The sequence below is a fragment of the Scyliorhinus torazame genome, chromosome 16, assembly GCF_047496885.1.
Source record: "Scyliorhinus torazame isolate Kashiwa2021f chromosome 16, sScyTor2.1, whole genome shotgun sequence".
NCBI classification, from domain to species: domain Eukaryota; kingdom Metazoa; phylum Chordata; class Chondrichthyes; order Carcharhiniformes; family Scyliorhinidae; genus Scyliorhinus; species Scyliorhinus torazame.
Genome location: NC_092722.1, coordinates 129,325,412 through 129,338,278, shown reverse-complemented (window position 1 = coordinate 129,338,278; position 12,867 = coordinate 129,325,412). Strand labels below are relative to the sequence as shown.

At 44.2% G+C, this 12,867-nt stretch overlaps 1 protein-coding gene across 5 annotated transcripts in view; it reads left to right on the top strand.

The window, feature by feature from the left end:
- Positions 1-12,867, top strand: part of plce1 (phospholipase C, epsilon 1) — a 619,267-nt gene that overhangs the window by 411,718 nt on the left and 194,682 nt on the right. For all 5 annotated transcript variants that reach the window (XM_072479048.1, XM_072479049.1, XM_072479051.1 and 2 more), the window contains one exon: positions 4,930-5,246. In XM_072479048.1, coding sequence (XP_072335149.1) covers positions 4,930-5,246 — 317 coding nt within the window. The remainder of the gene's footprint in view (positions 1-4,929; positions 5,247-12,867) is intronic.

The window sequence follows — 12,867 nt, the reverse complement described above, 5'->3', positions numbered from 1 at the left end:
ACGTTCGCCGCCCAGTAGTAATACATCAGGTTCGGAATACCCAAACCCCCTGCCTGCCTTCCCCTCTGTAGCAGCACCTTTCTAACTCTGGCCACCTTCCCTCCATATGAACGACATAATCCTTCCCTCAATCTCTCTGAAAAAAGCCTTTGGCAGGAAAATCGGCAGGCATTGAAAAATAAACAGAAATCTCAGCAATAACATTCATCTTAACCGCCTGTACCCGACCTGCCAGTGACAGAGGAAGGCCGTCCCACCTTGCCAGATCGGCTTTCACTCTCCCCATCAAACTAGTGATGTTGTACCTACAAAGCCTCCCCCACTCCCGGGCAACCTGCACCCCCAGGTACCTAAAGTGAGCCCCTGCCCTATGGAATGGCAGCCCCCCCAACCCTGCCCCCACACCCGGCCGAGACACCACAAAATACTGACTCTTGTCTAGATTCAGCTTGTACCCCGAGAAAGACCCCAACACTCGAAACAGCTCCAATATTCCCCCTATCGACACACTCGGCTACGACACCTATAACAGCAAGTCATCGGCATATAAGGACACCCTATGCTCTATCTCCCCCCCCCCCCCCCCCCCCCCCCCCCCAGCATTATCCCTTTCCATACCCCCGAACTTCTTAATGCGATGGCCAACGGCTCAATCGCGAGTACAAACCGCAGGGGGGACATAGGACATCTCTGCCTAGTCCCACGGTGGAGAGAAAAGTATCTCGAGCTGATGTTGTTTGTGTGGACACTCGCCCTCAGCTCCTTATATAGTAGCTTTACTCAGTTCACAAATCTTGGTCCAATCCCAAACCACTCCAGAACTGCCATCAAGTGCCCCCATTCTACCCGGTCAAACGCCTTCTCAGCGTCCAATGCCACAACCACCTCTGATTCCTGCCCCTCTGCCGGTGTCATAACGACGTTCAAAACCCTTCTAACCTTTGAAAAGAGCTGCCTCCCTCTCACGAACCCCGTCTGATCTTCACCTATCACCTTTGGGAGGCACTCCTCCAACTTACCCGCCAGTATCTTCGCCAATACTTTGCGTCCACATTCAGAAGTGATATGGGCCTATACAACCCACACTCCGTCAGATCCTTATCTTTTTATAGCAATAGCAACAGGGAAATCGATGCCGGCCCCAAAGTTTGTGGCAACACCCCCTTCCCTATCGCTATCCCATCCCCACCATCACGGGTGCTAGCTTAGCCTTGAATTCTTTATAATATTCCACCGGAAACCCATCCGGCCCTGCCACCTTCTCCGACTGCATTCTCCCAATCGCATCCTTTATCTCCTGCTCCACTATCGCTCCTTCTAATGTAGCCCTGTTCCCCTCCCCCAACCTTGGGTACTCCAACCCATCTAGAAATTCCTGCATCTCACAGTCTCCCCCAGGTGGCTCTGACCTGTACAACCTCTCATAAAATGCCTCAAAAACCTTGTTAATCAGATCCGGAGCCACCACGAACTTCCCTGCCCTATCCCTCACCTGCACAATTTCCCTTGATGCGCCACTAACCTCCCCTCCAGCGCCCCTGTCACAATTACATATCTACCCCGCTAATCTGCCACCACCTTCTCTACCTGGAAGTGTACTCTTTTGCTGACCATTACCTCTACCCCTCGAGCCTTTCCGTCAAATCCAGAATGAAACACCTGACTAACCCAGCCCTTTTTAAGTCTCACCTGGTCCTTCACCCTCAAGTGAGTCTCCTGCAGCAATGCTACATCGGCTTTCAAACGTTTAAGATGGGCAAGCACCCTTGAGGCAGCCTCTGACATAACCTGCTTTATTGGTTTTAGAGTGTCTGAGCAGGTTTCCCTAGCCTCTGGAAACTTGAACAAAGATGAGCACACCTTTGGGGAGAAGGTAAGGTGGGCCAAGAAGAGTAGGAGGGCTTCCGCTCCTACACCAACCTCCGTGCTCCCTCAAGCTTCCCAGCATCAGCCCACGACCCCCACGTAAAGACTCCTGGATCAGCCACACTATCCATGGGACCACAGAACAGACCACACCCTGGGCTTTGAAATCAGACCTCCCTTGTGAAGAGGCCTCGCTCTCTCCTCACTTCACCTTGGGGTCAGGAATGGGACATTCCTGGGATAAAGTCCTGCCTCAATGTCATGGATCGGATCCTGCATCCTGCTCCAAAATGCTCCCTGAAAATAGAAGCCAAGCCTGACAATCAGGCGGACTCGTATAGAAAATCATAATCGAACCAGAAATAAAGGGTTGAGCATGTTGTATACCCAGGGCAGTAATCACAGTTGATTCGTTATTTTTCTCAAGACATGCCGATTATCTGGACTAGGCCATACAAAGAGCAATGTTGATTCTTGCCAGCGATATCGATGTCGGTAACTTGTCAATTAACAATATAGTTAATTTAATAGAATTGGACATATTCAGGTTGCAGATAAAAGTTAATGTGGGGCAGGTGTGTGGTAACGAATTTTGGGAGGCACAATGAGAAATGGGAGTAGAAATTGAATGCAAAAGTGCAGGAGATTTGGGGCATCAGAAAAGTTTGGGGATTCAAACCGAGAGGGGGAAAAATTGGATCGGGCTCAAAAACGGTCAGGCGAATCACAATGTGCGGTTAACCCAAGCCCATTTGTTCCAATGCAAGCAGCTAATGGAATAGAATTCCTACAGTGCAGAAGGAGGCCATTCGACAGATCGAGTCTCCACTGACCCTCTGAAAGAGCACCCGACCTTGGCCCACTCCCCTGCCCTATCCCAGAACCTAACCTGTACATCCCTGGTCACTAACCCCAGCTCCTGTGGCAGGGCATGCAGATCTTGTACTCATGACCCCTCGACCCCACCTACCTTGCTAGGAGACGGACATTCATTGATGAATTCTGTAGCTGAGTGCAGTCCCTTGGTGACCACCACTCCTGGTGGTGCTGCTGGGACCTAATAGTTGCCAGCTCTCCAATCGTCCACTTAGCTGATAGCTCTTGAAGGCACAATCTCATCCCTTAAAGGGACAGGAGTCCCAACGACAGCTTGTTAACTGCTAGATTACCATAGAATCTAGCCGGAGCTTCCCCGAACAGCTGAGGGAAGGTTTCCCCCGACTGCGCCACGAAGGTGCACATGCATCGTGGATACTATTTTGGGACCAAAACAATGCCCACAACAGCCAATAAAATGCAAGCATATAGTGCAAAATACCAGCAACACTTTTGGCTTTCTAAATTGGGGTCTGTTCTGCTGTGATTCCCATCGCAATTGTCCCACACTTAAGTAATTGTTTTGGCGCCAGGGGTGAAACCCGCTGAAAAAATGATGTGTGGGACCCGAAGGCACTGGCAAGCCCAGCATTGCAGGCATCTGAGCCTCAGTGCCCACCCCTGCCACCCCACCACCACCATCCTCGCCAGCATCCATCCCCTCAATGCCCTCATTCCAAGCATCGCTGGCATCGGGACCCTCCATAGGGTCCCCTTTCAAGCTTCACCCCCTTCTTGCCAGCAAAGACCCGCCACCCCACCTCTAGCTGGCATCAGGCCCAACCCCCTAAATTGCCAGCACTAGTGCAGCTCCCCCCACTCTGCCAACCAGGTGAGTGACACCATGCTATGGGGTTGCCAAAGACCCCGTACTTCATGCACTTCCCTTTCATGCCACCCCCTTCAGGCAGTGGCTCCCTGTGGCTCTGCCCCCCTGGCAGTACCCCCTGCACGCTAGCAGTGCCAACCTGGCACCTTGGCAGTGCTATGTCCCTGACCACTTGGGGGCTCCAATGGCCTCTGCGCCATGCCAGCGTGGTCATTGCATCTGGTTTCCGGCAGTGACTCCCACCGGCTTCAGCTGTGCCGGGGGTGGGGGGGATTGGGGTTGGAGAATACCGAGAGAATCCAGCTTTACACTGACCAAGCATATTTAAATGTTTATTTAAATATGCTAATCTGGTTCACGCCCTCACATTGCGTCAGGCGAAGAGGATGAGAGCCCCCACGCTGCCATCTCATTATCTCAAAAATAATTGCAAAACCTACGGAAAAGAATCGGACATCGCCGAACAGGTTATTTTGGTAGCTAGCTTTGCAATAATGTGGAGCTATTTTATTTGTTCATCCCGGGTGGCTATTGGAAGCACAGAAAGATTAAATTGCACCAATTTGATTGCAATTTTTAAAAAATGCATTTGCATGATGTGTGGGAGTTGTTCGCATGGCCAGCAATCAATACCCATCCCTAATTGTCCTTGAAGGTAGAGGTGAGCAACCTTTGTGAATACAGCCTGGTTTGTTGGCTATTTTAGAGGGAGGTTAAGAGTCACCCACATCAGGGTCTGGAGTCACACATAGACGGAACTGGGTGAGGATGGCAGATTTAATTTCCTAAAGAATATTAATAGGCTGGTGTATTTTCTTTCTAACTATGTGTAGCTTCACTGTTCCTATTACTGATACTAACATTTTATTCCAGAGCTTACTTAATTAACTGAATTCAAATTTGTCCAGTTGCCATGGTGCGATTTGAACTCAATTTTCAGATGACTAGTCCATGCCTCTGGATTGCTAGCTCAGCAACGTAATCACTATGCTGCTGTATTTCTGCATTGATATTTAATTTGAAATGATTCACCTTGATGTTGAGGTACTTTACATATATTGCCATACTTGAATTGTTATGAAGTGTCTCGGATGTTTGTTAGACCTTGGAGGGGAAAGGTAGTTAAACTGTATAATTACTGCATTGTGTGTGTTTGAATGTGTTTTCACACTCTTTTCTGCTTCACAATACACTGTTAGATTTCAAGCCGCATTGAGTGATTTTTCGCTTGAGTGATTTTTCGCTTGAGTGATATTTAATACTTTACAATTGAGGTTGATAGGATGCTTCAGGTGTTTATTGTTCTGTACCTTATATCCAGATGATGGAGTTCACAGCAAACTTTATTTATTTTCTAGAGCGGCAACTCTGCATCACCATGGCTGGCACAAGCACCCTGCCATCCAATGTGGCTGGCATCAGCAAGGAGCTGGCAGACCTGCGACACCTGATCCAATTCCCTGAAGAGATTGCCAGTATTCTCACCGAGCAGGAACAGGAACTCTATCGCAAGGTCTTACCACTTGACTACCTCTGTTTTCTGACCAGGGATTTGGCAAATCCAAGTTGTGCCAGCAGGTCGCCCCCACTCAAGACCTCCTCATCGGCACCTGTACTCGGCAACAAAAATGGGGATCACAATGCGATTGAAGATCTGGCGGCAAGATTTAATGAGGTAAGTTGATGCTGAACTTTTACATCAACAGAGGTCCAGCTGTATTTAGCTGGCTGAGGCCGATTGACCAAATTTGACTTACTGCTGTTGAAAGTTTCAGCACTTGAAGGACCTGGGATTTCCTTGCATGTGCTTCCATTCCACCTCAAAAACATTTTTGTGGTTGTGATGAAATCTCCATTGATGCTGGTGATTGGGTCTCGAATGCTCGTTCAGTAAAGCCAAGGTGGTGGAGCTTTCCGGAAATTCCAAGTCATAGCACATTTTGAGTTAATTATTTTCTCTCAAAAACAGTTAAACATCATTATGAATGAAAAAGAAACTAACATTGTTTGCATGCTATATACATATAAATAATGTAAAAACTTAGAAGCGTAATAAATGCTGGGTTTACTTTTTTCAATACTTCTCTCGGCAATTGTTTCTTTTTCACCCAATCTCAATGTCACTGGCTTCTTCCCTTGTGTTGGGTTCCGTGAGCGTTAACCGCTGCACCTTGCCAAAGTGTCTGTTATTGATGTGTGAGTGTTGGTAGATTTTTGGGAGTAAGGGAAAGGCTTATCCCATCTACACCAAATGTCTGCCAACATGGACTCACGACGAGTTACTGACGAGTAAAGTGAAAACGTAAGACAAGTTGAAAACACTCAAGATGTGAAATTGGCCTTCACTGGAAAAGAACATCAGGAGGGGCGTAGAATGTTCTGTTGGTTTGCTGATGTGTATTTTGAACTGCTTCTGAAGACTTTGTCTTTACCCTGTACTCATGCTGCTGCACTCGGGCTGGTTTTAGCCCTGGTTGAGCACAGGGCTAAAGAGCTGGCTTTTAAAGCAGACCAGCAGCACGGTTCAATTCCCGTACCAGCCTCCCCGAACAGGCACTGGAATGTGGCGACTAGGGGCTTTTCACAGTAACTTCATTTGAAGCCTACTTGTGACAATAAGCGATTTTCATTTTCATTTAATTATTCCTGGTAATGTCTGCTTGGATACGATGTGCCCAGGGGATTAAGAGAATGGCACGATAATACTGTTTTGTTTAGGCATGCATTTGGCATCTTCCTGCTGTACTCTACTAAGCAAAATGCTAAGTACTTTCATACTTCATTTACTACTTCCCTAAGTCACAGTGATGAATAGTAGTAAATGTCCACAACTTTGAACGCAAATGCTTTCCAAGTAAAGTCTCGAATTAAAAATAGGTGGTGATTTATTTTTATAAGCAGAGAAAATGGAGGATAAAGGACGCAGAAGGAAGGTTTAATTAGAAGGAAGGGCATGTAGGAAAAAGTAAAGAAAAGCCAGGGTGAAGAAAAGGTAGGGCTGGGAAATGGTACCAAATCATAATGCTCATTTAGAGAGCCAGTGCAGACATGATGGGCCAAATGGACTCCTTCTGTGCCACAATTCCGTGATTCTGGGGCCATTTTGTTTCTTCTTTTAATTTTCCAGTGCTTTTCCTTAACCATTCAATTTATCTTTCACATTCCTGATAGTTACTATAGGTCAAGTTATTTGTTCTGTATTTTAGCTGCATTCACTTGCATTTCTTTGATCGACTTTCAAATCCCTCTTCTTTTGAGAGACTTTCTTTCTGTGCTAGTCGCCAGTACATTCACTTATCAATTACCTTTTTGAGCAGTAGCTGGTAGGAAAGAGTGAGGCTAAACTTGTTGCCTACTGACTGTTGTGATGGCGATCAACTGGGTTGTCTTAATGTCTATTGATGAGCTCTTGTCTATATTTCATTTAAACAGAGTTGCCCTGAAACATTGCAGATTGTGCTTTACTGTCCTCTGTTATCATTAGACTTTGCCGTAATCTTGGTTTATATTTTATAGTTAAGGTTTGTCAGTCTCATAATGGTACCTTGCACTGTACAAGTGTTCTGGCTGAAATTACAACAGAGGAGGCTTCGCACAAGGGAAAATTGTAAATTTACTGCTGTTTGCTTTGCTACGCTAACATTTGGTAATGAATTTCTAATTACCAGTCTCTTGGCAGTTGTTATGTTCCATGGTTGCAAGTTCCAGGTGAGCTGTGTATCTTCTCCTTGATCTTATTTTATCTTATACCACAAAAGTAACTCTAGTTGCCGTCTGTAGTACAATTGCAGCGATTGGAAAATATAAACATTGGGAGGTTGCTAATTACATTTTCTGGTCAAAATACATATTTTTGGCCAAATAATTGGTTTCAACTTAAAACCACTATCAAACCTGGGAAAAATCCTGTGTTTCCTATCAGTTTGTATGTTTTCGGCATGGTTCCTATGACAGCAAAAGACTAATATTAAAGGAAAGAAACTACTCAAATATCAGGCATAGCTTTATTGCTGTAATATAACCACCTAAATACAATTTTATTGATTTTTAATGTTGAATTCTGCTCAAACTATTGTGTCATCTCTCCTTGACTTTAGTCGTGATTTTATTTTTTCACTTTAATTTATTAGTACACTTTTATTCTGTACTTTTTTCTAATACAAAACCAAGCAATGATTTTAACTCAACCTTGCTCTCCGAGCAAGAATGGAGGAGAGTGGTTCTGGTCCCATACCTGTTTGAGACTTCATTGAGTTTACTCTTTTATCAAAGTCAATGAAGTGTAAATTCAGATGGAGTGGAAAACCATCCTGAGACCCGAACTTGTCATTCTTTGCTTTCATTTATTGCTGCCCAATTGGGAAATTTAAAAAAAAACACTTTTATTTTGAAGTGATTGAAATCTGGCTTTGAAGTGCTAAATGTAGCAATGTGATCAGGTCAATCTTTGATGCCCGTAACTCAAAGTGGGAGAATGTTTGGCCCTTTGACAAAGTTTGCAAAGTAAAGTCCTGTGTTTTTCTGGAAGGATTAAAATTTCCTGTTGTGTGACATGAGGTCGCTCTTGTTACAAACCCTTAAACGACCGCACTCAGTTGGGGGGTCGGCATGACCCAAACTCAATGTGATTTCATCAGTCTGTAACATCCAACTGTAATTAACGTTAACGTTATCTGAAGGGCAGGAGCGGTCAGGATTTTCATTTCGTTTTTTAAACAATTTTTTATAAGACTTAATTATTCTCATGGGCAAAAGCAAATGGGAAATTTATGGATAACGAAGCATCACCTGACTGAATTATAATTTTTTTTCTCACAACTTCCTTCATTGCGTAAACATTGAGCAGGATTCTCCGGCCGCGCCCGCCCAGCGACCGGTGAAACCCGCCTTTCCCGTTGTCTGCTTCCCGCCAGTGACGGTCTTGCAGCGGGTGGGGCGGAAGACTCTAGCCCATTGACTTGTTTCATAACTCTTCACTTTAATTCAGAACATAAAGCCTCGAGCAAGAAAAGGTTCTGTTAACCCATCAAGCTTGGGGGTCAATGCTGGGTGATTCTCTCATGGACTTGTTCCCCTCCCTCCTAACACTTACAATTCTGCTAGTAAAGGAGCACAAAGTCTGTTCTCATTTCTTTCCACGCTCCCAGTAAATAAAGTCAAGCTTTTAGTATCTCCCCATCTCTCCTGCAGGACAGATAGTGATTTAAGTGATAGAGACCTGGGTGTGTTTTGTTCCCGAGTTGGATTTCGTAAACAAGGTTACCTCATACTGGCCTCTTAGAACACAAAAGACAATAGATTATTCAAATGGTCACCTTTATCATTCTCCTGCTGTCAAAAGTTGAGTCAAGAGCCTTTTTAAAAAAAAACATGAAATAAATCGGCAACACCAAGAAGCTGTCAAGGAGTACACTCCGTTCTCTGAAGAAATACACAGTTAACATCTGTTTAGTCTCCACGGTTATCCTAGATAATTGCAGGCTGGAAGTCAATGTATATATTGTATTCTCCACTCTTTTCTTCATGGCCTGTTTTCAAGTCTTATCAGCATTTTATAAATTTCGACAATTAAATAGCACTCGGAGGAAAAGGCGGAAAAGGTTAACTGTTTCAAGGTTGAGCAAAGCCTGTTCAGTTAGAACTCTGCTCTGGCTCTCCAACCCAAAACTCATGCCAAGCCAAATGCACGATTTGGAAGTCTTCCATTAACAAATTTCTAGGAGGCAGACGTATCTCAGCAGCTGCACATTACATCTTTAACACCTCAATTTCACCCAGACATTGGAGAGAAGAGCATTTTTAACATTGCTGTGATGAGCCTAAACCAAATATTATTTTTGCTGGTGTTGAGATTATAACTGCCAGCGGTTTTCCCACGGGGATCCCACAGGCTTTTGTTAACATGTCACCGGCTGACTTCCCACCCAGAGTAGGCAGGAAATGGGCAGGAAGAGGCTGCCAGCCGAAGAAATTCTGGTGGCCCTCAGCCATCAGCTAAGTGTCTGGATTTGGGCATTCCGGGCAATATCTCACAGAAAGGGAAGGGTGGGAACTTGGGGGAAAGGAGACCTAAATGTTCTTCATGATTCCCCACAAAGGAAAGTTGAAAATGAACTTTCCCGCTCAGGCCCGATTAAAATATGTGTGCATATGTGTGCGTGTTTGTGTGCGTGCCCATGTGAGTGGGCATGTGTTTGTGTACATGTACGCGTGTATTTGTGTGCGTGTGTATGTCTGTGTGAGCGTGTATGTTTCATTATTATAACTCTGAGGTCATATTATTGTAATGCACAGATACAAGTAAAAAGATTTTTATTGCCTTCTCTGGAAAAATACTGGGGAAGTAAGGAAAGCAATGACAGCAATAATAACGGATCTAGTCTTATGTTTTCTATCTTAAATATTGGCATGTATCAAAGTCGGCAGCACTCCTGCGGTTAGTTTAGTTCAAACTGGAAAAGGTCTGATATACACAATTCATCTGATTTTGACTGAAACGTAGGTTAAATTTTGGAATAAAATGAGGCATAGGACTTGCTGTCTTTGCAATTATCACACCTTTTCAGGTTTGCTACAATTGGACAATAATAATTAGTTCATCCTTTAGCTTTTACCTCATTGCTGCTCCTTTTAACATATGTGAAGCCTCCAGCAAGCTGTTCAAAGACACAACACCTATTCGCCTAATTATTTTCTTGCAGTTGATGGTCATGGCAATGCCGTCTTCAGTCATTTCTAGAGGCATTGCTCCTATATTTTTATAGTGCTGCTCTTGTAATCCATCATCTATCGACATGTCAGAGGAAAAAAAAATCTCTCACAGCATTGTTTGAGGTGCTGCCATGTTCACACTATTCTCCACTGAGCATGTGCCGTACCTTTTGTAAGTGCACAATATGATGCAACTGGAGGTCCTTGTAAGAACGGGCTCATATTTGAAGTAACAATGAGTCAAGTTCTTGCTGCAAGTCCAGTGTAACTGCGATGGTAAGCCAATATTCAGGACTGTTCTTTACTTGTGCCTTCTTTTGAAGCTGTGTGCATTTTCCTAGCTAAACCTCTCCATTGACTTACCCTCCCCGCCCCCCCCCCCCCCCCCCTCCTCCTCCTTTAACATGCTCTTTGGAACCTTGCAACCCGTTGACCAAGCTTTTGTTCACCGCCCCGGAAACCGCCTTATGTGGCTTGGTGTCGAAATTTGATTGATAATGCTTCTGTGGAGTGCATTGCAACATCTTACTATGCTGAAGGCGCTATACAAATGCAAGTTGTGGCTGTTATTGTAATCATCATGGTGGGATTCAAACTCAGTCCAATCTCATAACCAATCGGTTACTGTAACATTCAGGCCAAATTACCAGTGTAGGACAAGAGGACACAGGTTAAAAAACATTAATTTAAGGCTGACACTAGAAGGCAATTCTTTCCTGAAAGAGTGGAAGGTTTGGAATGGATTTCTAATGGATTAGTGCAGACAAAATCTACTTTGAGAAACAGTTGGATGTTGCAACGGGTGGACTTTAGGGGTTTTAATAATAATCTTTATTAGTGTCCACAAGTAGGCTTACATTAAAACTGCAATGAAGTTATTGTGAAAACCCCCTGGTCGCCACACTCCGGCACCTGTTCGGGTACACAGAGGGAGAATTCGCAATGTCCAATTCACCTAACAGCACGGGACTTGTGGGAGGAAACCGGAGCACCCAGAGGAAACCCCAGACACAGGGAGAACATACACAGACAGTGACCCAAGCCGGGAATCGAACCCGGCCCCTGGCCCTGTGAAGCAGCTGTGCTAACCACTGTGCTACAGAAATTAACTAAGGTAGGATAAATGGCCTTTCTTGTGTGGTGAATTGAGAATAGAGCTTTTTGTTTCTATCTGTCTCAGCTGGACTCCAATCCAAATCCCATAAACAAAATGTCCTGAGTTCATCTAATGGACTGCGACACCAATTATTGGTGTACGGTTCAGGATTCTGCATTCCAGCACAGCTGGATTCTTTGGTGGTTCAAATGGATCCTTTGATGGTTTCTGTACTCCCTCATCTTTACAGGAGCGCAAGCAGAACAAAAAGGATATTAAAGAATTTCGAGAAGTTCCACAGCTCTCATATTTTATGTAGCTTTCGCGGTTTCTGTGTACGAGCCAATGCTGCTAAACATTGCATTTGTTTAATTTGAATGCAATAGCAACACTTGTCCCTAAGCTGAGCCACTGATTGAATTAATATTCATATTTATTCACCTGTATTTGCGCCTGTTGTACTTTTTTTATGTGTTTCAGCCTCTGTGGCTGAGATTAGGTGTCTATTGATTGTGGCCTTTAACACAATTTGCAAATGATCCGAATTCCCCTCTAACAATACTCACAAGTCTTCTGGTGTGATTATTTTTCATGAAACTGTATTGACTCTGCTCGATTATATTATGATTTACTAAGTCCTGATACTACTTCCTTAGTAATAGATTTTCCCGATGACAGATGTTAGGCAAACCAGTCTATAGTTTCCTGCTTTCTGTCTCCATTCTTTCTTGAGCGGGACCTTACATTTGAGGTTTTGCATTCAACTGGGACATTTATGAAATCTAGGGAATTTTGGACGATTACAAACAATGCATCCACCATCTCTGCAGCCACTTCTTTTAAGTCACACGGTTGGTTCCACAACGTATTGTTCTAAAACAAACTGTATGATGTTGCCCTCAAAGCTAATTTGATTTGTCCCATCTATATGAAGAGTAAAGTCGCCCATGATTATCAAGTACCAGAAATCTGCCTGTCTCCCAGTCATAAATATGTTCGATGAAGGAACATCCACAACTCTCTGGGTTTGAGAGCTCCAAAGATTCACAACTTTTGAAGAAATTCTTCTCAACTCAGTCCTAAATGATTGAACCCTTATCCTGAAACTGTGCTCCCTGGTTCTAGATTCCTCATGAAAGGCATGCCATTTGCCTTCCTAACTGCTTACGATGCATGCTAAATTTCTGTATTCCTTGCATGAATAGGTTCAAGCCTCTCTGAACATCACAATTTTCAAGTCGGACGCCTTTAAAAAAATATTCTGCTTTTCTATTCTTATGACCTGTAATATTCGGGTTTGTGAGGTTTAATGTGTGGGACTGTGTAAATAGCACCTCACATAATGATGATTTAAGAGAACACATGACCAGGAGCAGGAAGGGAGAATGTTCATGGCTTCAGAAGTGGAACGCCTCGTCATGGATAGCTGCCTGTAGCTCAGTTGTATAAAATAACCCCCGTTGTTGTTCAAATATAACATCTCAGTAAT